General features: G+C 46.6%; 1 protein-coding gene across 2 annotated transcripts in view; it reads right to left on the minus strand.

Moving 5' to 3' along the window:
- Positions 1 to 25,282, minus strand: part of SLC25A1 (solute carrier family 25 member 1) — a 50,726-nt gene extending 25,444 nt beyond the window's left edge. Inside the window, exon 1 of one of the 2 annotated variants that reach the window (XM_090063802.1) lies at positions 25,184 to 25,282. Coding sequence is in view for 1 of the 2 variants with exons in the window: in XM_090063801.1 (XP_089919927.1) it covers positions 11,202 to 11,304 (103 nt within the window). In the remaining variant the exon portion in view is untranslated. Of the gene's footprint in view, positions 1 to 11,201; positions 11,425 to 25,183 lie in introns of those variants that run through there. The other variant, XM_090063801.1, reaches the window with a different exon arrangement.
- Between the last annotated feature and the right edge of the window lie 799 nt (positions 25,283 to 26,081).

Raw genomic sequence — 26,081 nt, forward strand, 5'->3', positions numbered from 1 at the left:
TTTGTTTGTTTTTTTTCTAAAACTCCCCAAGAGTTGCTCTATGACAGGTCTCCAGACCTCTGACACACTGACTGGAAAAGAGGGGCTGGAAATGGATTCTTTTTTCCAGCCAGAGCTCAGCCTTTCCTCCAGGCAACGCTCATGTGAACCATGACAGTGTGCACCTAGGACATTTGATTTTTTTAAATTAAATTAATGGGTGGTATAAGTCCAATTCAGTGGCTTTTGGACATGTGACCCACAGAGTAAGCATTTGATTCAATTGCCTATATGTGACCCTGTCAAGGGCCCTCCAATTAAACCATCTCAATTCAGTCACTGTGCTAGCTGCACACACACACGTATTCCACACAGCCCTGAAGGCCAATAAACTTCAGCCTCTGCTTAAATTGAGTTCAGCCTACAGCACAGAAGTGAGAAAGGCTATGACTCTACATGGGTTTCTGAGCCACAGGGACCCTAGTGGCAAAGACACCCAAGCACAACGCTTAATCCAAGCTTTATACAAGAACCAACCCCTGCTCATAAGTGGCTTAATGCTTCCTTCTTGCTGCTGACTATGAAGGGTTTGTACGGTCAGGATTAAATGCCTGGTTTGACTCATTACTGGGCACTAGCAAATGATTAGAATACTTAGCACATCAGTAGGTCGGGGAGTTCTCTTTGAAAGAGACCCCTACACCCGGCAGAAAAAAATAAAATAAAATGAGGGATAGGTCACTCTATACCATTACAACAATCCTCTGGGTCATCTAGTTATGCATATACACTCTCTTTCTCTGGATCAAAAGCTGTCTTGAGAAGTCCATCCACAAAAGATTAATGTTGAAAAAGCCAAGCGATTCGCACAAAGGACAAGAGATCACCTGGAAAAGGAAACCAAAGCAGGGAACCACGATTGCAACTCCATAATTGAGAGCATAAGAGAGCTTCTACTCTTAGCGCAAGTTGTAACATATATGCACATCCTTAACTTCCAAACAAAAGCACTATTCAGCTTTGGATTTCACAGGGTTTGTTTTAGGCCAGAGGAATTATTTTCAAGGTTGAAGTCAAATGAGCTAAGTTGTCAGTCATGAAGTACAGGGCTGAAGGAAAGGAGTACTTTCCTGCTCTTTACAACAGATTAGCAGCCTGGCCCCCAACTATGAACTGCCACCAAACCTGAAGTCCCTACTACTGGAAAAGGCTTGGCCATAAGTCCCACTCCCCCAGCATCACTCAAATGCTGCACAAGTGGTAGGTTATGTTTACATGAGAGTAGGTTGCAAGGCTGCCGGTCTCTGGCAATGCCAGGTGGCTTTGCTAGCCTTGAATGGTTACGAAGGGGGGGGGGGGGGGGGGGGGGGGGGGTATCTCTGTGCTTCTTCCGCAGCACGGGGCTGAGCCACCAGCTCCAGGCACGCCCCAGAGGGGCCATGGCTGCTCTGCCCAGTTCCAGAGTGCCCCCCAGAAAACATGGTACCTGGGGCTATTGCCCCAGTTCACCATACCCCAGGGACAGCTTTGGCTACAGTGATACCACACGTATACACACTACAGACGATGCCTTGTGGAGCTGCAGAGATCCAGAACCCAGAGATGTAATCCTGGCTCCACTGAAGTAAATGGGAGTTTTGCCGTTGTCCTCAAAGGACCTGATATTTCAACACAGGGCTTGTGATTATGAAGTTCTTCTGGTTCATTTCACCAACAGTTATTTACCAGGTATTATGCAGACAAGGAGCAGAATGAGCCGTACCTAAATCAGCAGCAAAACTGTATTCACTTTGTTGTATGAGGCAACTCTGACAACACACCCACCGTCTCACTAACTTGCAGCCAAAATACTGTTTCCTTTAGAGGAAACAAATACTGGACCATTATATGTAAAGGAACTAAGGGACAGGAAGGACTGTACCCAGGTAGCAAAGGCATTTTTTCTCTCTTAAGAGTAGATGGCCAAGTAAATTGTGTTTACTGCTAAAAGAGGGAAGAGCTAGCCTCTCTACCACAGTCTCCTCAGAAAAGATCTGGCCATCTAGTCACACGCATCATGGATTAGATGGATCACCTCCTATCAGACATCATCAGGCAAGGACAGTACTAGACACTGATTTCATCAGTCTCACTGGTAAATATCTTTGAACATAGCTGCATACGTAAGATCATATAGTTGGGAGAGAATGAAGTCCTTCCATCAGGTATTTGGGGACTATACAGAATGACAAATATTAGCTTTGCCCATTCTGTATGCTATGTTGTCAGGCTAGTCAAATAACCCTGTGTAAACAACGACAGATAACACCATGGACTGGCATCGAGTAATTTGTACCCAGCTTTACCAGAAATGTCCCTGCCTCAACAAACTGTCCTTTTGCAACTGGTTGGCTCACATTTTCTTTTCATTAAGGTTTGAATGTGCTGATAATGCAGCACATTATTTTACTCCCAGGTAAGAAAAGGGTCAGTGTAACAGCCACAATATCAGAAAGCTCAAAGGCAGTTCTGACACTTTCCTTGTGTGTACCAGCAAACAGGAGGACTTTTTATTCTCCTCCTGCTTCCCACCTCTCAGCAAGAGGGAAAGGAACCAGCTGCTATTGTGGGATTCCAGGTCAGCCCTGGGCAGTGCCAAGCCGGCATGGAGTCCTTATTTGAACGGGAACTGCTTGAAAGCATGCAACACAAAAGAAAAGAAAGAGTGCTCAAATGATTTATTGCCTGACTGTTGCATTCCTGACTCTAGAAAGGGGTTTGAGACTAGAGCAGACTTAAGAGAACAGAGACAACTTGTACAAAAGCTATTTTCCTTCACTAAAAGTGATGTAAAAATGCCCAATATGCTCTGGGAGGCAAGTGGGGGGTTAATTAGCAAGCTGTGCTAATTAAAAGCGCCCAGGCATCACGTGCATTAGCATCCCCCATGCTGAAACATGGCGGTGGGCCCTTTGAACTAAAGCTCATTGAACCAGCTTTAGCTCAAAGCACCCCACTGCCATGTTTCAGCATGAGGATGCTGATACACGATGCTAGAGTCAGCTGGAGTGCAGTAATTTCCATACTCCAGCAGACTTGATTAAATCGATTCTGCTTTGATGCGCTGTCTAACCAGGGCATCTACAGGAGTCCATTGCATCTGCCTTCAGCTCAGATTTCTCCTTCACAGTTTGTCAAGCCCACTGTCAAGCCCAGTACACAAGGTGAAGATATACTTGAGTGCTTACGATAATGTACTACTGCCTTTGAAAGGCTGACAGTGCTGACAAGGTTGGGGGGGGGGGAGCAGGGGGGGGAAGGAGTGACAAGGAACCAAACCCCAATTCCAGAATTAAGGTCCCTGAAAATATCCAAATAATTTCTCAAGTGTGAAAGGCAGATTAGGTTCGAGCTGCTAGGTTCTGCCCTCTTCTCCCGCCCATATGATAAAGCGGTCTTTAGGCAAGAGCAGAAGAAAGTGGGATACAAATCTGCTGCAAATAGTGGATGAATACATCTCCTCAGAAAACAACTTTTCCTCCATAAGGAAAAACACATCTTCCTAAGGTCTTGCAGATGAGCCCGATACATTCATCCCACCCTCGACACCAAACCCATTTCTATTTGTGGGTGAACTGTAGTGTGGATGACAGCTGCCCTTCTCTGCAGAGCCAGGAGAGCACATCAGCAGGACACGCTTCCTCCAAGTTCCCTGCCAACATGCCTCAGTGCTGACCTGGACTCTGTCCTTGGCCTGCTACCAAAACGCACTGCATTAGCGAGGCCAGTCTTGCAACACATGCTCCCGTGAGTTCAGTCCACCTGGGGAACAAGTAAGTACCAACCACCCTAAGGAAGGGGTTAACACTGCTAGCAAGCATTGCACTGAAACTAAGAGAGCAAGGAGAAGACTGGGGTGATATTTTACAGGAGATACTTTGTTCATCTAGCAGCCAATGCCCGGTGCAGAAGGCCTATACCAGTAAGCAGACACCTAATGATACACTGCTTTGTTGTAGCTCCACTAAGCACCTCCATGCAAACAGTTGATCTGCAAACCACAGGGGTCTAGCCAACTGATGCAGTGCAAAATGCTAGCAGGGAGTCTGCTCTAGCTGAGGGTCTTTTCCAGCTTTGGGAGTCAGGACAGGAGGAAAATGCAATAAGAGCCCCGAGAACACACACCACCTTGCCTAACTCACCTCCCTTCCGAGTCAGATGTGCAGATCCAAAACCTGGGAGCTGAACCTCACTCACCCCCCCCCCCCAACTACCTTTTCAGTTGTGTCAAACAAAACCTTCCCCAAGCTGCTTGATTTAAGTCCTCAACAGGGAAGATCCACAGAAACCAGTGTATCAGTGGCCCCCAAGACTTTGCTGATAAATCAGGTCCAAGGATGAAGAGATTACAAAATGAATCCCAGCTGACAGGATGAAATCATTTACATGCACAATGCAAAGCCCTCCAGAGAAGGGGGGAGGGGGGGGTAGAAAGAGTAAGGTAGAAAGATGCTTGTAAACATCACCAAACTGTCAGCTAGAGGTGCTGATTAACTCAAGGAAGAGTGATGGCTGGTTCCAAACAACTTATATAAGCACAAGGAAAGAGCTGGCCTGTAGAATACAAAGTAGAGCATCAGGAGTGTGAAAAATTTAACTGAATACATGTACAGATTCTGGTGAGCCTCCCACCCTCCTGTCCACACCCATACACTGTTCAATACACAGCTAACAAGGCACCAACGAATTAGGGCTGGCCCAGCTGGGCTGCAAGTCCCTGATAAATAATGAGGTTGGTTTTCTGCTAGCCACATGCCCAGCAGTCTGGAGCAGCCTCAGGCCTGCTCCAAAATGAAAATGAGCTATGGTTCTTGAAAATGAGCTATGGTTCTTAGGCTAGGTGATGAACCAAGGCTTACAGGAACTTGACAATACAGGTTTCCCTTGATTTATGCAGGTACTGTATGCATGAATTTGTTCTTATGAGATGAGGCTTTTTTATACCAAAAGTTTGTTATATGCAAGATAAAGTCACTCTTATGCAATCTGTGTGGTGGAAGTCCGCAGCCAGTGGCTTTGTGCAGTGCATTGTGGGAGTGACGCACCAAAAACAGTCTCCTGGGTAGATCCATGCTCCTCACTAGTTGTCTGCAACACGTGTTTCTATAGCTGTTATCCCCATTATGGCTTCTAAGCATCCTGCTAGCTTATCTCCTACCCCTTTCCCAGGTCCATCACCTCCCTCTCCACACCAGTTAAACATTAACTACCATCCTGTGCTTGTGTGTACTGTTGTTGATGAGTACCAAAAGTGTCTTGTAAAAATGATAGGAATGGGTCTGAGGGCCAGTACAGTTGAGGTCTTGGAACCTATCCCTATTTGTTACATTGTAAAGTGGGTTCCCTTTATGTGAATCTGAGTTATGTGCCATTTTCCAGGAGTTCATGTACAGCATAAAGTGAGGGAAACCTGTAAATCCACTGAGGGAAATGACAAGGGAAACTGCCTGATAGCAAGGGACTCTTCTGCATTAGGGAACTCCTCAAGCCAGCAAGAGCCTCTGGCTTTATAACCCCTTCAGGCCAGTTTTAAGTACAGTGGAGAATCCAACTCAGTAACACTTGCTCCAGAAACACTGCTCTTGCCCCACCATCAGCCATCTACTGCTTCTCAGCTATCTGATCCCTTCCCACCGCTCGCAAAACAGGGCTTCCCATGGAAACGGGCTGCCTCTCCTCAGCCTATGCAGCAGTTTGGTTTGTGGATTGGCCAGCCTTTCTTTGCTTGACTGTTTAAGGCTGCATCCGAGCCCAGAAACATCAACAGCAATATGAAATATGAATATGCATATATGGCAATTTGAAAGCCAGGCTATGACCCTCTTTCCCCATCTCTCAGCTGTGGATAGCTTTTTTTGTCATTTTCCCTGTGGGGTTGCAAGGGACAATAAGAAATCTGAGCACTCTGATCTCCAGACTGCCATTAACCCAGTAAGAGGAGCAGCCACATAATCCCCAGCGTAACAGGACTGTGCTCCATTCCCCAGCACACAGGGAGGAAGCTCAGGAGCTAAGGAAGCCCGAGAGCTCAGGAGAAAAATTCCGTGCCCTAAAACGTTAAGACGTACCATTGTTCTGCGTCCGCTGCTCTGGGTAAGAAGCATGCTTTCAAGTTATCAGTTGAAGGGGAGGATGCCCAATTACCTTTTTTATATGCCAGAAGATGACAAAAACAATAGTTAAAAGTTCCCTGCTCACCAAGGGGGGAAGAGCACTCTTAACAGTGGGAGACTCTGCCCTGGAGCAGCAGCAGCTTCTACACCATAGGAGAGGAGAGAAGGCACTGGCTGATGCACATCAGCATATATATATCCCCATCTAGAAATCGCCTTTAGGGCTGCTGACAGGTAGCAGACTAACAGCTCCCATCACCCAAGGTCTTTGTGGATCCCCAGAGCAAGAATGATCTGGGATCACGTGGGGGGGAAACTCCAGCTAACGTGCCTCTGCCTAGACCTGGGCTGCTGGTAGCATCTGTAAGTGGCTAGAGCTAGACCAAACTACCTTGGCAATGGCCTAGAAAGGTATTCAATGCAGAAAAGTCAATTATCTCATCTGCAGTGAGCAAAGCCCACCCTGAGCAACCTCCCCTAACTGGGAGTGCTCTAGCTAGATGGAGACCAAAATAAAATTTCCACAAGGCATTCAGCAGCCACAGGGCACGTAACATTCACTTGGCTTTATTCAGCCTGACTGGATGGCAAAAGGGGCATGAACCTGAGCCAGGAGATCACTCAAAAAAACCCCATAAAACCCTAAAACCAAAGCTTCATATAAAAGGTGTGAGCTGGCTGATATCCCCCTTGGACATCTCTGCTCCAACTGGAGCTTCCCATAGCTTGGTTTCTTGACTTCAGGTCAGAAACCAATGACCTGGGAAATACGCTATGAACCTTTCATATCAAAACAGGTGGCCATTCTCAAATGAACCTGACAGGGGGAAGAGGCTCATTCTAAAAGGATAAAAATATTCTTTTTAGAAAGAAGACATCCTCTGAAAGCCACATGGGAGAAAGAAAGGATCAAGATGGAGCATAAGAAAAACAACTGAGAGCTGTTTCTTAAACCAAATGCTTGAGCTGAACCAAGTGCTTGGTACGTGTTAGAGACAAGTGTCTTTACTTGTCTAAGGGTTACCGAGGCACCATAGCAGCCCATTCCTTGGGAGCAGAGGACTTCGATCAGCAGAGGTAGCAATGGGACTGGTTATTCTACAGCTTCCTGGAGCTAAGTAAGCCCCAAGGCCTCGCGGGGGCAAAACCCTTTGAGCATCTTCCTCCAATTAATTCTTGACTGCTCAAGATTAAGCTTTGTTACCATTCTTCATTTTAAAACATTGCAGCAAATATAAGGGAAAAGCCCCATCCTTGATAGCATGAGGTACACTCTCCTGCGGGGAACATTTGCAAGCACCACTGCTTCAGACCAGACACAGTGCTAGAAGGGAAGTGCTGGCCCCTAGGCTGGCAGAGGCCCAGATTGCTACAGGCCCAGTCGCACCATTTCTGCACTGGTATGACTAGATCAACTGAGGTGTGGGACTACCACCAATGTGGCAGTAGCTTGAAGAGAAGCTCCAATTATGGAAAAGTATGGAGCAAAGTTTTTAACCCATCGCAGACCCCTGAAGTCTGAGGATCTGGAATGCAGTCAGGTAGTTTATCAGTAATCACTTAATTGGCAAGCCCTTTAAATATCAAGACACACTTTTAACAAAAAGCAGGTGCCCTTGAGCCTGCGTAAGTAAAGGAACGATGGCTCCATGCTGGCAGGAACAGTGCAGAGTTAATGTCCATTCCTATCTGAAGACAATCCATTTATTTAATGAAATTAGGTCCAGAACGAGGCCAGCTGGGTCAGTGTGTACATTAGGAGCCTATTTAATTTACAGCATGTGAGGGCAGGACCAGCACTCCAATAAGGCTGTGCTTCATGATGACTAAAAGCAGGGGGGTGGAGAGGGTGGAGGGAGAGAGGGCAGGACTGCTTCAGGCTAGGGCTGTACATAACTTCATGCTCCCTTCCACTCTTTTCCTCCTGACCAAAGCCCTCAGCCACACCCCCCTTCCCTTGCAACAAAAGCTGCAAACACTGTGCTTTAGCAGACCGTAGACACCATCTTCCAAGGGACGTCAAGATCCACTGCAGCACCCTCTCAAATTAAAGGGATAAGCAATTTAAAAACAAGGACTCCCTTGTGAGCAGTAAGCTTATGTGCCCGTTTGAAATGGCAAATGCCTGTGGCGCCCGCATATTCATTGTGCCACATGGCCTTTCAGAGCCTCCAGGCTGCCTGGAGAAGACCACCCGCAGTCCAAGGGAATGCCACAACCCTGTTTTGGGACCACCAGGCCTGTCGAGCTGCAGGATGGATGGATGGATGGAGCACGTGCCACAAAAATGGCAGTAACTGAGGCATCCTGACTGACAGCAGGGCCAGAGATCAGAGCCAGCAAACAGAGCTTGACAGGCAGGGAGGCAATGATGGCCACCCCTGCATGAAGAACAAATAGGCAACTCGACCCTCTCATTCCTCTCAAGTCTCTTCAGCTAAGCTGGAGCTTTACTGTCAGATAGAGGAAGAGCTGACAGGCAGAAGGATGAACAGAGAGGAAAGATGCCATCAGAGAAAGGGAACTGGCTGGGAAATGCATAAAAGTACTAAGGGTGTACAACCTGCCACAGCCAGTCCAGAGAGAAGATAACAGCCAGTCCAGAGAGAAGATACGGATCTCCACTTGGGGAATTTCCCTGCAAACTAACAGAGGAAACCTGATAACTAGTAAAACTTGCTTGGAGCTGTTCATAAGACTTTCCTGGCACTACTACATACTTGTTTTAGCTCAGACATGTAGGCAGATACATAATTAATAGGCCAAGTTCATCCTCACAGCACTCCACTCACTTTGTGTGGGTTATATTAGAGAGATGTTGAGCTAGTGGAATAATTCAGTGTTCAAGGGGAAAATAAAAAGTGCATTTGCAGAATTTCATCTTGTGCGATCACAAAGGGGCAGCTAGATGAGAGCTGAGAAAACACTCCAGCAGAACAGCTTTGGGGACAATTCCTCAGTCAGGATGCAATAAGGTAGTGAAGCAGGACAAGCCAGGGGAGCCAATTCCCATTTGCTTCCTTATCCATCCTTTCTACCCTCTTTCCTACCCATTAGAAACTCAGCAGACTTGGCACATGACAGAGACCTTGCACAAACAAAGGCTGCTTCAATGAAACCACAGGCTGTGCTCAGAGAGCTTGCTGTCAGGAGAGGAAATAATTCTAGGCAACCTATAAAAAAAGGCCTGTAACCATTTACCTCGCTCACCATAACTCTTTTGTCTTGCAAGACAGACAGAGAGGCCTATCATCAAATTAAGGTTGCAGTCTGTAGCTGAGATCTCACAGCCAAACAAGTGGATAACTAACTGCCTTTCCAGTGGCACATGGCACTATCTGAGACTCATAACAGCCCAGGAGTAGTTTGCATATAAGTAACTTAGACTTATGTGCAAGGCAAACCTAAGCACTGCTGCTCAGCTTGGGTCACCCGTTTTCCCTGCTGATAAACATGAACGTGGCTCTGGAGCAGGTCCAAAAATACCCCAAGATTAGAGCATCTTGTCCATTCAACCACGTCCACCTGCCCAGGAGACGAGCACCCTCGCTCTGGAAGTTGTGGCAATTAAGTGCACTATGGGGAGCCCTGCAGCCTGGAAAACAGCCCCATGAGGCTCATTCAGCCTGCAGCCCAGAGGCTGGGCACTACTGGTTTATACCAAGAATTCACAACTTCCCCTTCCCCCACAAAAAAAAAAATTCTGGTCTCGAACACCTTTGGAGCTGGAATGCAAAACATGAGCCCTCCCCAACAAGGCAACAAGTGAAGGTAAGGCAAGGCTCAGAGAAAATAAAGAAAAAGCAAGCATGGGGCTGAAAGTAAGCATCACAGTAAAGGAGCCAGGTCTGTGCCCTGATCATTACTTCCGGGAGGAGGCCTTACTCAGATTCCCCTCATTGATTAGTTGTGGATTGGGAACTTCGCTCATCAACAGGAAAAGCCTCCTATTTGGGACTTCAAGGGCCTGCAGTGCACTGAACACATCATCGCCCCACCACAATGAATGGAGTCCCCTCCTTCTAAGTAACCAGTGTTGCAATGAGCCCTGCTGGGGGGGGGGGGGGGGGGGGGGGGGGGGGCAATATTTGTAGGGATACAAGTCTAGCCCACGCCAGGTAAGCACAACATGTTGCCCGATGTTAGAACCCTAAACCAGTGAGTCTCAGCCAAGGTGCCACAGCACCCTGGGGCGCCTTGAGACCCTTTCCACGGCACTACAGGGTCAGCACTGCTAGGGATGCAGCCATGGCTCACAAGATAAACCCAGAGATTTCAAACTGGGATCCACAATGTTAAAACCATTCTGACCTGTTGTGGGCTAGCTGAGTTGGTTGGCAACAGCAGAACTGCTCTAGTATTTTCTTGTAGTCAAAAATATGTGAAAGCCAAAAGCCAGCATGGGGGGGGGGGGGGGGCGGCTCAAGTTTAAAAAGGTTGAAAACCACGGCCCTAAATGAAGACTTTGGCTTGCGCCAGACTCAGCCCACAACCTGGACAGGAAGCCTTGTTATTCATGCCTGGTGCAAATCGATGCACAAAGCTCCCACAGCCTCTGACACAGCAGGCTGGGCGTGCAGGGGGGCCACTCCCCAGCGGGAGTGGGTGCTCTATTTTTCATGAGACAAGGATTTCTTAAGAGTGAAGAAATCCAGCAATGTCTTTTGTCTCACTGGATCCCAGCTGCAGCTTGTCCAATAAGAAATCCCCAGCCCTCTCCTGATCCTGGGACCACCTCGACTACAACGTCCCTCTTGCACACTGTACTTCTTGCTCCCCTGCTCCCTCTTGCATCCCCTCCCACACCCACTCAACTCCCTCTTGCACACACAACCCCCACCTCCCGGCCTCCTGCACACACCCCTACATCCCCCGAACTTCCCCCTCCTGCACACACACAGCCCCAGCCTCCTGCACGTGCCTCCCTACACACCCCAAGCTTCCCCCTCCCGCACACACATAACCCCTCACCTCCCAGCCTCCTGCACACGCCCCCCACAAACTGCCCCTTCCTGCGCGCGCACACGCCCCCTTCTCTCTCCCTCACCCCCCCGCGGGCCGGGCACGCACCTGCCAGAATGGCCTTGCCGGGGTGCGTCACCTTAGCCTTGCCGGCGGGGGCGGCAGCAGCCAGGCACCGCGGCGGGCGCAGGGGGCCGGGCGGGGCGGCCATGGTGCAGCCGCGGCTCCGGAGCAGACGTGGCTCCCGCCCGGCCCGGCCCGGTTATAAGCGGCGCGGCGCGGCGCGGGCCCGCCTGCAGGAGGGGCGGGGCCAGCGCGTCACGTCCTCGGAGGGCGGCGCTGGCCCGAGGCCCCTGCGCCCCGCAGCACCGAGCGGCCGGCGGGCTGCAGGCCCGGGGCTCCCAGCGGGGTCGAAGGGGCTGAGGGGCAGGCGCACGCCCGGGGCACTCGCCTCATCTCCCACCTTCGGCTTCCCCCCCGCCCACCGAGATGCAGGCAGGAGGCCCGGAGGGGCCTGTCATGACAACCCTCAGCTGGTCCGGCCAAGCTTTTTGAGGCAAAGTTACAAAGAGCGCGAGGTCTGGTCACCCCTACGTTGCGCAGAGCGGCCCGGCCAAGCGTGCATCCGGCATTTCTCAAGAAGTCATGTGCGCGCTAGCTGCTCTGCAACCATGTCCTGCTCCTGCTGGGTGCTCTTCCCCCAGTGCCTCGGGCCTGCTGTGTCCTTGTTGCTGCCAGCGACTTTTTGGAGGAAAACCTGCCCGCGTTTGTTTTCAGAGCAATTATGTCTATAGGCGGAAAACTTGCGAGAAACATCTGTGAATCCTGAGCCCGTCAAACCTGACAGGCTGGAGCATGAAGACGGAAAGCTTTCCCTCACCCTTGCAAATTACTGAAAAACATGCACCATCAGTGACAATCCTTCCTTTTTTGTGTCCTTGTGACAAGGTATTTAGCAGAAGCCACACATTCGTTGGCATCTGACAGGGTTGTGCTATGCTGAGCTGGACTGGCCCTGACCTGTTGGCTCCACCCGTCCCCATGACCAAGCCCTTTAGCCAGGCTGTCCATCCTTTCCCTTTGTTTTAAACATAAATTCCATAGCAGCCATGACATATGATGCTATACAAAGAAGAGATTGTGCCTGAAATTAAATCAGAAAATTAAATCAGACTGTTTTTTCACAAGTCAGAGGGGCAAGGCTTACCTCCCACTAAGAGACAGAAAAGCAGCAAAACAAAACTCCAGCCAATTTAGACTTGAGGTGCAACAGCCCTGAAATTTGCCATGTTGCTATTTACATTACATGCAGTCAACACCTCACTCAGATGGATTGGCTAATTCATACCCGAGATCTGCACCAGCTGTGAGTTGGCAAGTTCAAATTTACAATCAGATCACCTTGTGGGAAGACAGAGATGTTGCCTTTTAAGCTTCTGCAGCAAGCCTTGGGAACCCTAAAATCCATAGGGCCCTCTTACAATGTGCAATATTTGGCTATATCGCTCATTTTACCATAGCACAGGGTTCAGCAAAATGCAGCCCGCAGGCCAGATGCAGCCCGCCAGGCCATTCTATCCAGCCCGCGGGGCCCCTAAAAAGTAATTTTCTAAATTTTTTATCTGCCCCTGGCTGCCTGTCATGCGGCCCTCGATGGTTTGCCAAAACTCAGTAAGCGGCCCTCCACCTAAAATAACTGTCCGCCCCTGCCGTTTCTCCCATCTTCCCCAGGAGAAACCGTGGAAGGCTTTCCAGCAAGGTTAAAGCATCCATGCTACACCTCTATACCTTAATATACACCATAAAGGCAGTGTCTATTGATGTAATAGGGCCAAAGCGAGTACAAAGGCCAGATTTCAGGGAAACTGATTAACTACAGGAAAGCTGAGGGCCTTGCGGCAGTTTCTGATTTTATGAGAAAGGAAGTTAAAAGTTACAGGCCAAACCTAACCAGCTGTGATAAAAGTTGCCTGAAGTGGGGGGTCCCCAAGTGATGCACTATCCGTCCGGTGCAGGGCCCCTCCCCTCAACTCGCCGGCCACAACTTGGTGTTATTAGATAAAGGGAGGATTCAGTGGAGATCTTCCTGGGGGGTCCCCTGGGGACAACAGTACTCACAGTTCAGGTGCGATGTTCCACAGGGCTCCGCCTCCCCTACACCCAGTCCACTCGCTAACCGGATGGGCACAAACGGTGTGGTTTGGTTGTGCTTGATCAACCCCTGCTTGCCTAGAGGGGGGAACCCGTGTCAGTGTGGGCTCTGTTGGAACTTGTCAGGCTGCCCTGATGAGTAGCCTTCCCATTGTGGAGACTGGCAAGCTGGACTTGAGTTGGCTGGTGCCTACTTCAGCACCTCCAAGTAAAGCGCTTCTGGTTTTGCGCCTATTCTCTTTTGTTGGGGTTTTTTTTTTTTTTTTTTTTGTCAAAAGACAGACCCCTGGGGAGGAGAGGGGTGTGGAGTTCCCTCCTTTCTCCCAGCCTCCTACACGGGGCTCAAAACGACTCCCCTGCTCTGCCTGCTGGTGTTGAGCCAGCTACGCTGCTCCTGTCTGCTGCAGAAGCTTCAGTACATCTGGCACACTCCACGCTGGCGTGCTCCCTTGCTCTCTCTCCACCCTCCCAGGTTCTGGTGGGCTTTTAAATCTTCCCGCAGCAGCTGGAACAGCTGCCACAACTGGCTTGGCTTTTCCCCACCTGGGGAACAGCTGATTAAACAACCAGCGTAACACCAGCTTGCGCGGCTGTGGCTTGGGCTGCGCCCCCGGGTGGTATGTTTCCCCCTCACGGGGGTGCTGTTTGTGGGGTTTGGGGCCCGTGCAGACTGCCCTCTCCCCTTCGGGAGCCTGTGGGGGCATCTCACTGCCACACCAGCTGTAAGGAGTGGCATGATCCAGCCCTGTCCAGATGGGTAACCTGCATGCTCTTTCACAGAGTCAGTCCTAAGCCAACAATTTTTGGAGGATGTGAAGGCCTAGAAAGCCAAATAACGGTGAACACAGCAGTGGAGGTGTCTGGCTTCCAACATTTTTGCGTCTGAGGTTCTGGGCAGCTAAAAATGTTCTGTTTATATACTGGTAACTACAAGTGCCAGCCAACCACTAAACTTTCCACAAACCCTATAACCTGGGAGGGAAGCACCAAGTGGTGTTTCATGACATTTTCAAGCTACTGTTCAATTCACTTTCCCTTTTCATATCCAGATGAACTGCCTGCTTCCCCGCAACACCCAGCTCAGTCAAGTGGATGGAAGCCACATCCAAGGCACCAGGAATGCTGCTATGTAAGTCATCGCTTGGGTCCTGCCCTTCTGGCTCCAGTGAATTGCCAACACATGGGAAGGATAATACCCAACTTCGTTCCTCCCGCAAGCCTGACCAAAGGAAGGAGGAACAAACATGCTTAGGCACGCTGACAGACTTGAGGCTGCTCTTCAGTTCCCTAGATGGCAGCATTGTTTGGACAGTACAAGAAGGGAAGAGAGAGAGCCAACAGGTGGAGATATGAATGCTGCTGCCATCCTCTTATGGTCTTTGCAGCTTTGTTTGCTTGTTCCTCCACAGTGATTATGGCATATAAACAGATACAATCAAGCCGACACCCCGTGTGCTATGGTAGGTCACTTCCTTGAACTAGTGGTTGCTGCGCTGACTGTTCAGCAATACAGTAGGTCTTTCTGACTCATGTCAGCAAGTCAGTTATACATGGGCATAATCTCATCCCTATTCCACAAAATACTTAAGTGTTTGCTTAAGTTTAAGCATACACTTAAATCTCATTAACCTCAATGGGATTGAAACAGGCACTTAATTACTTCACTGCCCAGAGGCTAGGATTATCCTCCTGAATGAAGTCAAGCACAGGCCTGGATTGGAAACCCACACAAGTTTCTCTATAAGAAACTACTGCATCAATCATCAGGAAGTGAGTTGAGCGTATTCTCTCAAGAATGACAGGCATCTGAAGTACAAGAGGCTCTAGACTAGGGGCAGGCAATTATTTTGGGCAGAGGGCCGCTTACTGAGTGTTGCCAAGCCATTGAGGGCCACACGATAGGCAGCCGGGGCAGATAAATATTAAATTTTCTAAATTTTTAGGGGCCCCGCGGGCCAGATAGAATGGCCTGGCAGGCCACATCCAGGCCCCAGGCTGCATTTTGCCCACCCCTGCTCTAGACAAAGAAGTTTACACATCTGAAATGTGTGTTTGGCATGCAAGGCTCTACTGCCAAACAAAAAGTCTTCACAAGAGCTCTCCCTGGCTACTGGATGGGCCAAAAAAAAAAAAAAAAAAGGGTGAAGAGGAGTGCTGACTTGGCATAGTAGCATTTTCAATCTTCTACCTTCTTGTTCAATCAGGCAATTGCCATGGAAGCAAGCCATCTGGCTAAAGCAAGCCCACTGCTGATGGCTCCTGCTGCCATGGAAACAGATGCCAGATTAAAACATGAATATAGCTAATGATAGATTTTACAAATTTCATCTTCCTTTGTGGTATATGGCCCTCTGATTTGCCCCAAAATTTAATAAAGCTGCTGGAAAGCAAAGGTATGTGGAGGCCAGTGAAAACTTTCCCCTGTAGACGGTAAGTGCGGAAAGCTGTGCCAGCTACTTAAACAGTCATTGGCTACAGGCAGGTCCTGACTGGGCTGCATTAGTAGTAGCATTGCCAGCAGATCGAGGGAAGTGATTCTTCCCCCTACTCAGCACTGGTGAGACCACATCCGCAGTATTGTGTTCAGTTTTGGGGCCCCACTACAGAACGGATGTGGGCAAATTGGAAAGAGTCCAGCAGAGGGCAATGAAAATGGTCAAGGGGATGGGGTACATGACTTATAAGAAGAGGCTGAGGGAACTTATTTAGGCTTATTTTAGTCTAAAGAGAAGACTGAGGCAGGATTTAATACCAGCCTTCAAATTTCCTGGAGGAGGGTTCCAAAGAGGATGGAGCTGGACTGTTCTCAGTGGTGGCAGATGACAGAACAAAGAGCAATGGGCTACCGCTGCAGCAAGAGAAGTTTAGGTTAGATATTAGGAAAAACTCTCACAAGGAGCACAACAAAGCACTGGAACAGATTACCTAGAGAGGTCATGGACTCTCCATCCTTGGAGGTTTTTAAGACCCAGTTAGACAAAGCTTTGGGGGTGGTCCTGCCTTGAGCAGAGGGTTGAACTAAGTTATTTCCCGAGGTCCCTTCCAACCCTGATTTTCTATGATTCTATGACATGCCTTTGGTTTGTGGCCCTTCAGATGGGAAAGTTCCCTTTTCCTCCCTCCTTACTCAAACAGTTAAAAAATATAGTTACTTTATTGACTAAACTCCAGGCAACTTCCTAAACAATATCTCTGCTCTACAAGACTGTCCCCAGAGGGCAAGATGATGTTTTCCAAAGGAGCAATGTAAAATTAATCGACTCTTCTCTTGTAAGCACTGACAGTGGTTTTCAACAAACATGGTGCCCAGTGGTATGGTGTCACCAGAGACCATCAAGTGGTTGATGTAAAGTGTTCAGAACATGCACGTAACTTATCTCATGGATGTTGGCACATTATAGAGCAGCTGCCTAAGTTATCCAGAACATAGTAAAAAAAAAATGAAGCATCAAAAGGAGAGTCAAATGACCCAGAAAACTGCCATTACAAACTACTCCACAGGCACACACCATTCTGTGCAAGCTCTTATGTTGCAATGAGAAGTTTAGAAGAAAAAGTTTAATTTCATCTTTCTCCAGAAATGCAAATTCAACCAAAATACTAATGCCAGTGTTCCAAGTCTGACAGCGCAAACTCAGGATGGAAGAAATGGCACAAAGGGGCTTGAGTCATAGCACTGGGTGAGCTTCAGGTATGCCCCACAGCCATTACAATTCCCAGAAAGAAGGCAACACAATTCTATGGCACCTCACACTCTGTCCCAAATGTGAGTAGTACTTGCCAGTATGAGTCCATGGTAGAGCTATATAATCAGACTCTAATGGTTCCCTGGCCAAAGGGTTTGAACCCTCCTCTTCCTCCAAGTTGCCTTTCAATAGAACTAGACAAGTCTCTCTACTATTTTAACTACCCTGCCACTGTAGGAAGCACAGTCCCCATGGCATGAAATATCTTGTTGCTCCAAGAAGCACTATTGACCAGCCCACTTACCTTAAAGGCATCAGTTTTTATCTTTTGATTTGAGGGTAGGGGTGGGTACAATCTTCTACAAAACAACAAGTTTAGCAACTTAAAGCTCACCCATTGCCACAATGACTACTTCAGTCTAGCATCTTGGTCTCTCTCCATCCTTACACACTGTAATGTGACTGTGGCAATCCTGGACAAACTATAGACCACAGAACAACACTGCCCTCTACACAAATTTGATGGTGACATTGCAGATAGATTCTCTTTCCTCAAGAGCATTAGACCAGTTAACTAACCTTAAACTGGACTTACAATTGTTGCTCCAAGTCAGCCATACAAAAGCAGAAGTAATGCTATAGAACCTTTTATGCACAAGGTAAATGACAACCCAGATCCTCTGCTATTCCTTTCCTAATGGTGTCTTTTCCACAAAAGGTTAAGTATGCTGCTTTAAAAAATAAAATTAAAATTAAAAAAGGCAAAAGCAAGAGTTCTGGGTTGTTGTTTTTTTCAAGTGTCTCAATTAAAAACTACAACAGACAAAATCATTCTTTCAGCATGGACAAAGATGCATGGAAGGATAATGTTCGTTAAAGTGAATTAAAAATAAAGTGAGAAGCCCCTTAGTGGTACAAGGTTTTAGAGAAGCTGAACAATGACACTTTCCACAACTATAAATTTAGGTCACTGCTTCCTTCAAAGAGAAATAGAAGAGCCATTCAGCCTGGTGCCTCTCTCAGAAGTCAGCCCCCTGCACTTTAAACTGCCTATTTAAGTTGAGGGAACCTTCTGCTCATGCTCTTTCAAAAGGCCTGAACCCTGGAATGGCTCTTTGTTCTTGAAGGCACAGCAACAAGGAGGCTATGTTCAGTGCTCTCAATAGATGAGGGCATCCCATGTCAAATATAATCAGCCTCACTGAGTTTTGGCACAACCTTTCTAGCCCCCATTTGTGCACTAATTTTCTTATTTACAAGGGAGACGTTCTTCCATGAACCATGATAGGAGCTAAACGGAGGAGGCAGCATGGGCCTATTTGAACTCAGCTGGTAAAGGCTGATTCAATGTAAAGCAGCAGATTGCTCACAGAAGGGCTCAGTCAGATTCTAGTGCTGAACTCAACGTCCAGCTCCAGACCAGCCAGGACATTTTTACCTGAGCCTTCCCCACAGTGAGTTAGTAATTTAACAAGGAGACATAAAGGACAGAGGTTGAATCTGAATAGAAACAGAAATGAAACGTAATGGTTCTGCATGCCCTCTGAATGGAGGGTATATTTACACAGCAAAATGATGCACAGGTCTGCAGAGCTGTGCTAGCTTTAATCTAGCCAGCTAGCAGGGCTAAAAGAAGTGCAGTGAGGCTGGCCTAAATACAGGCTCCCCGCTAGGACTCTAGGAATGTGCAGTGGCTGCTAAAGCATTTTGCCAACACCTCCACTGTGATTACCTGTGCCAGCTAGGTAAAAGCCTGCACTGGGACACCTGCTACTGCTGCTATTGCAGGTCCACGTAGCTGCAGAGACACAGCCCTAAAGTATTAAAACTTTACAAGAAACACCCAAGGCCCTGAACTGTAGACATCTTTTCTTTGAAGGAATATTTTACACACAATGGAGAGACACTTTCAGGCGTGTTCAAGAAGCATCTTTCACCGTAGTGTTCCAAAGGGCTTGACTGACTCGGTTCAACGTTTCTGCAAGGAACTGTAATATCTTCACTGATGCAGTGGATCATCCAAATTCCCCTGCATGGTGGCACAATCAAGTAAACCTAGAGAATCCCTGAGGGATTTTCAGGTAGTGTGGTTGAGCACTTCACTACACTTACAGTAAACCAAGTCTGCTCCCCATATCTACCCTAAAATACCTTTGCTGACAATTCAGATGACATCTTATCCTATCCGCAGCAGATATGGAGAACAAACTGAGCACCATCTTTCTAACTACTTTTACATATGGAGAAAATTTATCACATACCCCCTCCCTCCTCCCATCTTTTCTTTTCTAGAACTGAAGAGAACCAATTCTTCTGCCTTTCCCCATTAGTTAGGTTTTCTGAACTCTTATTCTCATCCCTTTCTCAAGTTCGTAGTTGTTAAAATCAAATTTGTCCACCTTAATAAAGTATGGTGCCCAAAACTGGACATAGCACTCCAGATAAGTGCCAAGTCAAGTGGAAAAAATTACCTCCCTGGTTCTATATGATGGCCTTGCTCATATATCCTTCGCTGAGATTCCCTCTTTTGCAGCAGCATCACAATGTTGATTTATTTCATTTGTGATCCATTATAATCTCAGTAATGCTACCAAGACAGTTACATTCTCTGTTTTATTTTTAGGTTTTTTTGGTGTGTATTTGATTTTTCTTTTTTACCTGCAATACTTTTTTTTTTTTTTACATTGAATTTCATCTTCTTTATTTAGGACCACTTCTCCATTTTATCAAGATAGTTTTGAACCCTGATCTTGTCCTCCAGGTTGTGTACAAGTACTCCCTACTTGGCATCACCTATATATGTTAAGCATGCTTTCTGTCTCATCATGTGAGCCATTAATGAGAATATTAATGATAACCAAGTCTGGGACAGACCCTAGTGGGACCCTACTCACAGTGTTTTCCCGGTTTGACAGTTACTGAGCCAAATGCCAGACTTTTAACCAGTTATAAATCTGCCTTATCAGGGCATCCATAGCTCTGGAAGTACTGTGGGACAGCAAAACTACAGAAATACTACACCTATGCTTTACTTTTATCTCCTGGGCCAGTTACCGTGTCAAAGGAGGAACTTAGATCTACTCAACTATATTTGTTCCTGCCAAATTTGCACATTGATTGTTTTGTCACCCTACTCCCTAGATACTTATGAATTGATTAATCATTTGTTCCAGTATCTTTCCAGGTATTGACATTAGGTTAACTGGTCTATAATACCCTCGGGCCTCTTTTTCCCCCTGCTTTAAAAGCAGGTACTACGTTTGCTTTTCTCCAGTCTTCTGGGATTTCCTTGGTCCTCTATAATAACTGGGAGCACAGCAGCGTCACTTGCTGTGCCAGCAGCTAAAAAGCTCCCCTTCAGAGCTGCCAATGATTCCCCTTCACACAGTGCCACCAGAGGTCCCTCCTCCAGCCAACAAGCTCCCAACCTGCCATTTGCAAGGCAGCATTATGGAGAAGGAAAGCACCCCACTGCTAGTCCCTCTATTGTCTTGCCGAATGGCACAGAATTCTCTTTAAGTGCTCAGCCAACACTGTGGACTGCCACCAGGTGCTTTGGGCTACATGAGGTGGGTGCCATGCAGAGCGCTTATGTCCTGTAGTAGTGCGCTGTCAAGAGCATCTCTGTATACAGGCAGACCCTGCTACTACTCTACTGCACTTGAGAAAGGGGCCATACAGCACCTCTCTCAAAGAGTCCTCCCTCAGGTGATGCCTGCTTTTATACATAGTCTCAAAAAGAAAAATCAAGAAAGAGGCCAGGTGCCTGTTTTCCCAAATATATAACTTTTCCTCATGTGGATTTTGCCAGAGATTAGTTATCTTTGCTATAAACAATCCACACTGATTCCTTGCTTTCAGGAATACTCTGCAGAAGAGAATGGCTTAATACTGACAACTCCCCTGATTTTAAAACTGAAGTTTCTTACTGTTGGTACTTCTGCAGGACCCAGTACCTTGAGTCATGCAATATCAACTTCTTTGAGAGAAGGTAACAAACAGTAATACACGGAAAGCAGCCCTTGGGAGTAGGAGGCTTTGGGCAGGCTTGTAAGCACAGGCCAGCAGGAGTGCTCCAGCTATAGCCACAGCAGGAAGCATGCACCACCCTTTATTCCCTCAGCATGGGGTACAAAGGCGGCAGGGCAGAGCTATGGTAGAGGGAGTGCTACGGCAAAAGGCTCTGATCAAGTAATTGGAGGTATATATGTAGCCATAGCATGGAAATGCATATAAAAAGACACATAAAAGGGAATCTCCCCTACCATTAAAAAGTTTCTAGTCCTTGTGGCTGCGTAGAAACATTTGAAAATATTAACTTCATGGCTAAAGGGCAAACAAGAACCCTAAAGAAGGGTTCCTCCCGAACCAAATTCTCACATTTTTGGAAGCTGAAATGTTGGCAATATTGACTTGAGCTTGGAAAGTCAGGGAGGTGGGGGTGGGGGAAGAGGTTGGAGCTTGCTGGTTTTTCAAGCCAAACTATCCACAAACTCTCGACAGCATCATTGAAATGTATAGGAGGCTTCAGTAGTAAAGATCTGGAAAGGAACATTTTGACACTGAGAAGAGCTTGAATTTTGCTTGGAAGTATGAGGCAAGATTTGTATTTTCCCTTGCATGTGCCTCAGGCAACAGAAGCACACAGATGATTTTTGAACAGTGGTGTGTCCAAGCTAAGAGCCAACTCAGTTTTGAAAGGCTAAAAAGTCTGCAGGGAAAGGCATAATAAATAAGAAGACTAATCCATTAGACTAAAAATGATGCATCTGCAGCTGGTAATAGCCCATACAAAGCCACTCTGCCATCCACAATTTAGAAACTCACTGAAAACCTGCTGAAAAAAGCACTCTGTTACTGAGCACTCCTTAGCCACAGGTTTCACAGCACTCTTAGAGATTCAAAATGCCCTGAACTCCATTCTCTGCTTGAATCCACTCACTTCTATGTTCCCCTGCAGCGCACAAGAGAATGAAAGCAGAAGTATGGTTTAGACTGAGAGCAAAATGATGAGCCAGGTTACATACAGTAAACTATTAAGGTTACAGCAATATAGCTACAAATGCTAAAGGCGAGAAGGGCATTCTATTGTAGAGTAGCTTCTGTAAGTAACCTTTACAAGTACTGGTTGTGTATAGCCTGCTGCATGCAGGTCTGAAAACTTCCAGAAGCAGACTGCTTCCTACCTGCCATTTCAGCCAAGAGGGTGTTTTCAGCACTAGTTGGACCCACTGTAGCACAGTGGTTAGTCAAGTGGTTTCAGCGCTCTCACCAATTCATCAGCAGGCCAGAATGGTTAGCTGCTGAAAGAATAGTTAGTTGAGTGTTCAACTCTGCAGCAAAATTAGTTTTCATAAGGAGCTTTACCAGGTACCTCAGATATGACCAAATACAGAGACATTTTAAATTTAACCTGCACCATAGCACAAATAAATAGCACAGAACACTAGACATGGTAAAAGCACCTTAAAAGCACTCTTACATTACAGGTCAAAAGAGCCACATCCAAAACAGCTTAAAACCTATTATTAACTGACCAAGAAGGAACACCTAACTTTTGGCAGGTGCATTTTAAAATGAATAGTTACATATTGGCTACATACTATTTTTCAAACTTTAGAAGCCCAATTGTTAAACAGAGCCATTGCATAAAAGTCTGCTCAACACACATTGAAATGAGGCCCAGTACCTTGGGATAGTTAATCCAGTTTTCTACACATGTGCTTTGTGGATTCCTACAGTACCAGCCCTGGCTAAAGACAGCCTTCCCTACATCGTTCCACACATCTGATGAAGTGAACTTCAGCTCACAGAACCTTGTGGTCTCTCCTATCCTATCCTGCCCACCTGTCTGTCTAATTTATTTATTCCCTAGATCTCTGTCTTCCTAAGAGGAAGCCTATATCTAGACTGATATACAAGATAGATACCCTCTCTTACTCTCTCGTCCTATATTGGATATCTATCTTGCATATGTATATCCATTATAATGCATTACACTTTGGGTTCTGGCTACAGGATGTAAAGTAACATCTCCTGGAATTACCCACCAAGGTACTTTCACTTCATTCTTTACTGTGTTCATGTCTTTTATTTGCTGTTCAGCTTGATTAAAGGAACCAAAGCTTCCTTTGTTTGTGGCACAAAAATCACATCTTCCTAAACATAACCAGATACTTGGGGGAAACCAATTAATCATCAGGCCACTCATTACCTGGGGGAGTGGTAACATCTGTGAGAATATGCACTCTGCTAGTTGGCCAAAAAGCATGTACTCCAATTTGGATGGTGATGGGTACTTTTAATACAAAATCCTTCTCAATTAATTCCCTGGGAATACCTGGTTGCATCTACTTCTGTCAAGTACAATGAGGGTCCTAATTTGTCCTGAACATAAGGCCATTCTAATTTTGGAAACTTTTTTCTAAGTGATGGGTCAGTTTTAAATATTACCTTGTCTCCTATATGCCACTGGTGAATATCTCTGCTTTCATCAAGTGTGGTTCCATTTTCTGTTGTTCTACTCTGTGCTGTGCAGCAGAAGCCCCTTAGACAGTGCTTACCCTGTGTTTTAAGCTACTCATCCAAGTTGTGCTAGCCAGTTCCCTGATAGCTTCCCAATCGGGGGCATAGAGCAGTTTTTCCCATCCTGGCATCAGTCAGCCAAACAACACCTTGTATGTGCTGAACCCCATCATCCTGTCTGGGCTAGTACAAAGCCTCATTAACACAGATGGGAGTACCAGATCCCAATTTGTTCCCATTTCATTGCATATCTTAGACAACTCTATTTTTAAAACTTTTGTTCATTCCTTCTACTTGTCCTCCAGCTTGGGGATGGTAAGGACTACATAGTGGGAGTGGAAGAGCAGCCCATTCTCCCATATCTTGATACCTCTGACTTAAGCCTTGATACATGTGACCAATAAACACCGGTCCATTATCAGAATCAATACTTTGAAGGAGACCCCACTTGGGAAAGATCTCTGCTGCCTGTATCTTTTGTAGCTGTTTTACTATGAATTTCCCATTAAGGCTGAAGCTTTAACCAGCTTATCTGCCTCATCATTTCCCCACTGGAACAGACCTTTCTTCCTATGCACTTTGCTTTTTACTATTTTGATCTTTTGCAAATTAGCTGCCAAGTTCTCCAGCTCTGGCCACAACACTCTGTGTTTAATTTCCGATCCATCTTTCCCCACAAAATTCATGCTCATCCACCAAGGCAGATAAACGGTGAGACCCTTGTATACATAATCTGAATCAGTTCAATAATTAATTCTGGTCATTTTCCTTTCATCAATTCTAACGCATATGAAACACAGTTATTACCTCTGCCATCTGGATGCCTCCTTTAGCTAACTTGAACAGAAAATATTTCCTTGCCTGCATATCTCCTGCTACAAAGATTTCTGCAAATCCTGTCCTTCATGGAAATAAGAACTACCATCAGTTTACAAACCAAACAGTGTTCTCTATTGCCTATTCTGCTGTGATAGAGGTTAGGATGCACTGTAATTTTAAAGGCTATCTGGGGTTCACAGACATACTTCTGAGCCTGTAGTGTAAAACCCCATATGGAGATTTTTGGCTCTTTCAAGGTGACCAACTGTACGTTCTCAGCCATAACAGCAAAAACCCAACACAGCCTCATTCACTCACATTTCCTTTAGATAAATTCTCAGCTAAACAGTTTTCCTAAAGCATGATGACTTTTAACTATAACCTGACTTGCTCCTATGATAGCCTGTGCTTTCTGCAAAGTCCAATAAGCTGTCAGAGCTGTCTGCTCACAAGCCCCTGATTTACTTTTTGGGGGTGTCAGTGATCGACTGCAATATGCTAATGGGTCTTTCTCCTGCCCCAGTATCCTGAGTAAGCATGCTAACAATTCAGAAATTCTTTATGCTAGGATATAGAATAGCAAAATCATTTGGTGCTGCTAGTGTGGGAATTTCCATAAGAGCCAGTTTAAAACACTCCCAAGCCTCTGGCTTCTGTAGTCCATGTCCACTGTGGTCTTTTAAGAACCTCCTACAATGGAACTGCTTTTTTCTGCATGCCCCACAATGAATTCTTGGCAGAAATTGTTGAGCCCCAAAAAGGACTGCAATGATTTAGTATTTGCCAACATGGGCAAAGTAACAACGCACTCTATCAGTTCCTTTGCTATTGACCTCCCTCCTGCAATAAGCCTTACTCCCAGATAATGAACCTCTCTGTTTGATTTGTGACTAAGGGATTAAGCCTTACCTTGTATTTCAGATAGCACTGCACCCAGCGCTTTACTAGCTGCACATGCTCTTTCTCCATCTCACAATCAGTACGATATATTGCACAAACTTCCTGGTCTGCAAAAGTTCCCCCTTTATCTAGTAAAAGAGACCATATGGATGTAGTTGAAATTTATTTACAATCTGTTTAGCCCATCCCCAAATCAGAGAAAAATGTGGGGGCACTGCCATATTTATTCTCATGGGCTGTTGTAAACTGCACTCCAAGTTCTGAGACGTGCTGTCCTATGCTGACCAGAGGTCAGTGACTGGGTCATTAAGACCAGGTGCACAAATGGAAACAGCAACTCCAAACACCAAACTCTGGGGCAAAACATCCACACCTGAAGAGAGGTGGGCGATCCAGGCTGACCTGGACAGCCTCAGGAAATGGGCAGATGAGAACCTGATGGTGTTTAACACTGAAAAATGCAAGGTTCTCCACCTTGGGAGGAAAAACCTGCAGCATCCTTATAGGCTCGGCAGTGCTACACTGGCTAGCACTACAGAAAAAAGAGAGACTTGGGGGTCATCGTTGACCTCAAGATGAACATGAGCCCGCAATGTGGTGCTGTGGCTAGTAAAGCAACCAAAGTGCTGGCTTGCATCTATAGATGCTGCTCAAGCAAATCCCGGGATGTCATTCTCCCTTTGTACTTGACCTTGGTGAGGTCACAGCTGGAGTACTGCGTCCAGTTTTGGGCTCCACAATTCAAAAAGGATGTGGAGAAGCTTGAGACAGTCCAGAGAAGAGCCACGTGCATGATCAGAGGTCAGGAAAACAGACCTTACGACAACAGGCTGAGCCACGGGGCTCTTTAGCCTGGAAAAGCGTGAGCTCAGGGGTGATCTGATGGCCACCTATAAGTTTATCAGGG

Source organism: Crocodylus siamensis, chromosome 9, assembly GCF_052110815.1.
Source record: "Crocodylus siamensis isolate JL-2025a chromosome 9, ASM5211081v1, whole genome shotgun sequence".
Classification (NCBI taxonomy): Eukaryota; Metazoa; Chordata; order Crocodylia; family Crocodylidae; genus Crocodylus; species Crocodylus siamensis.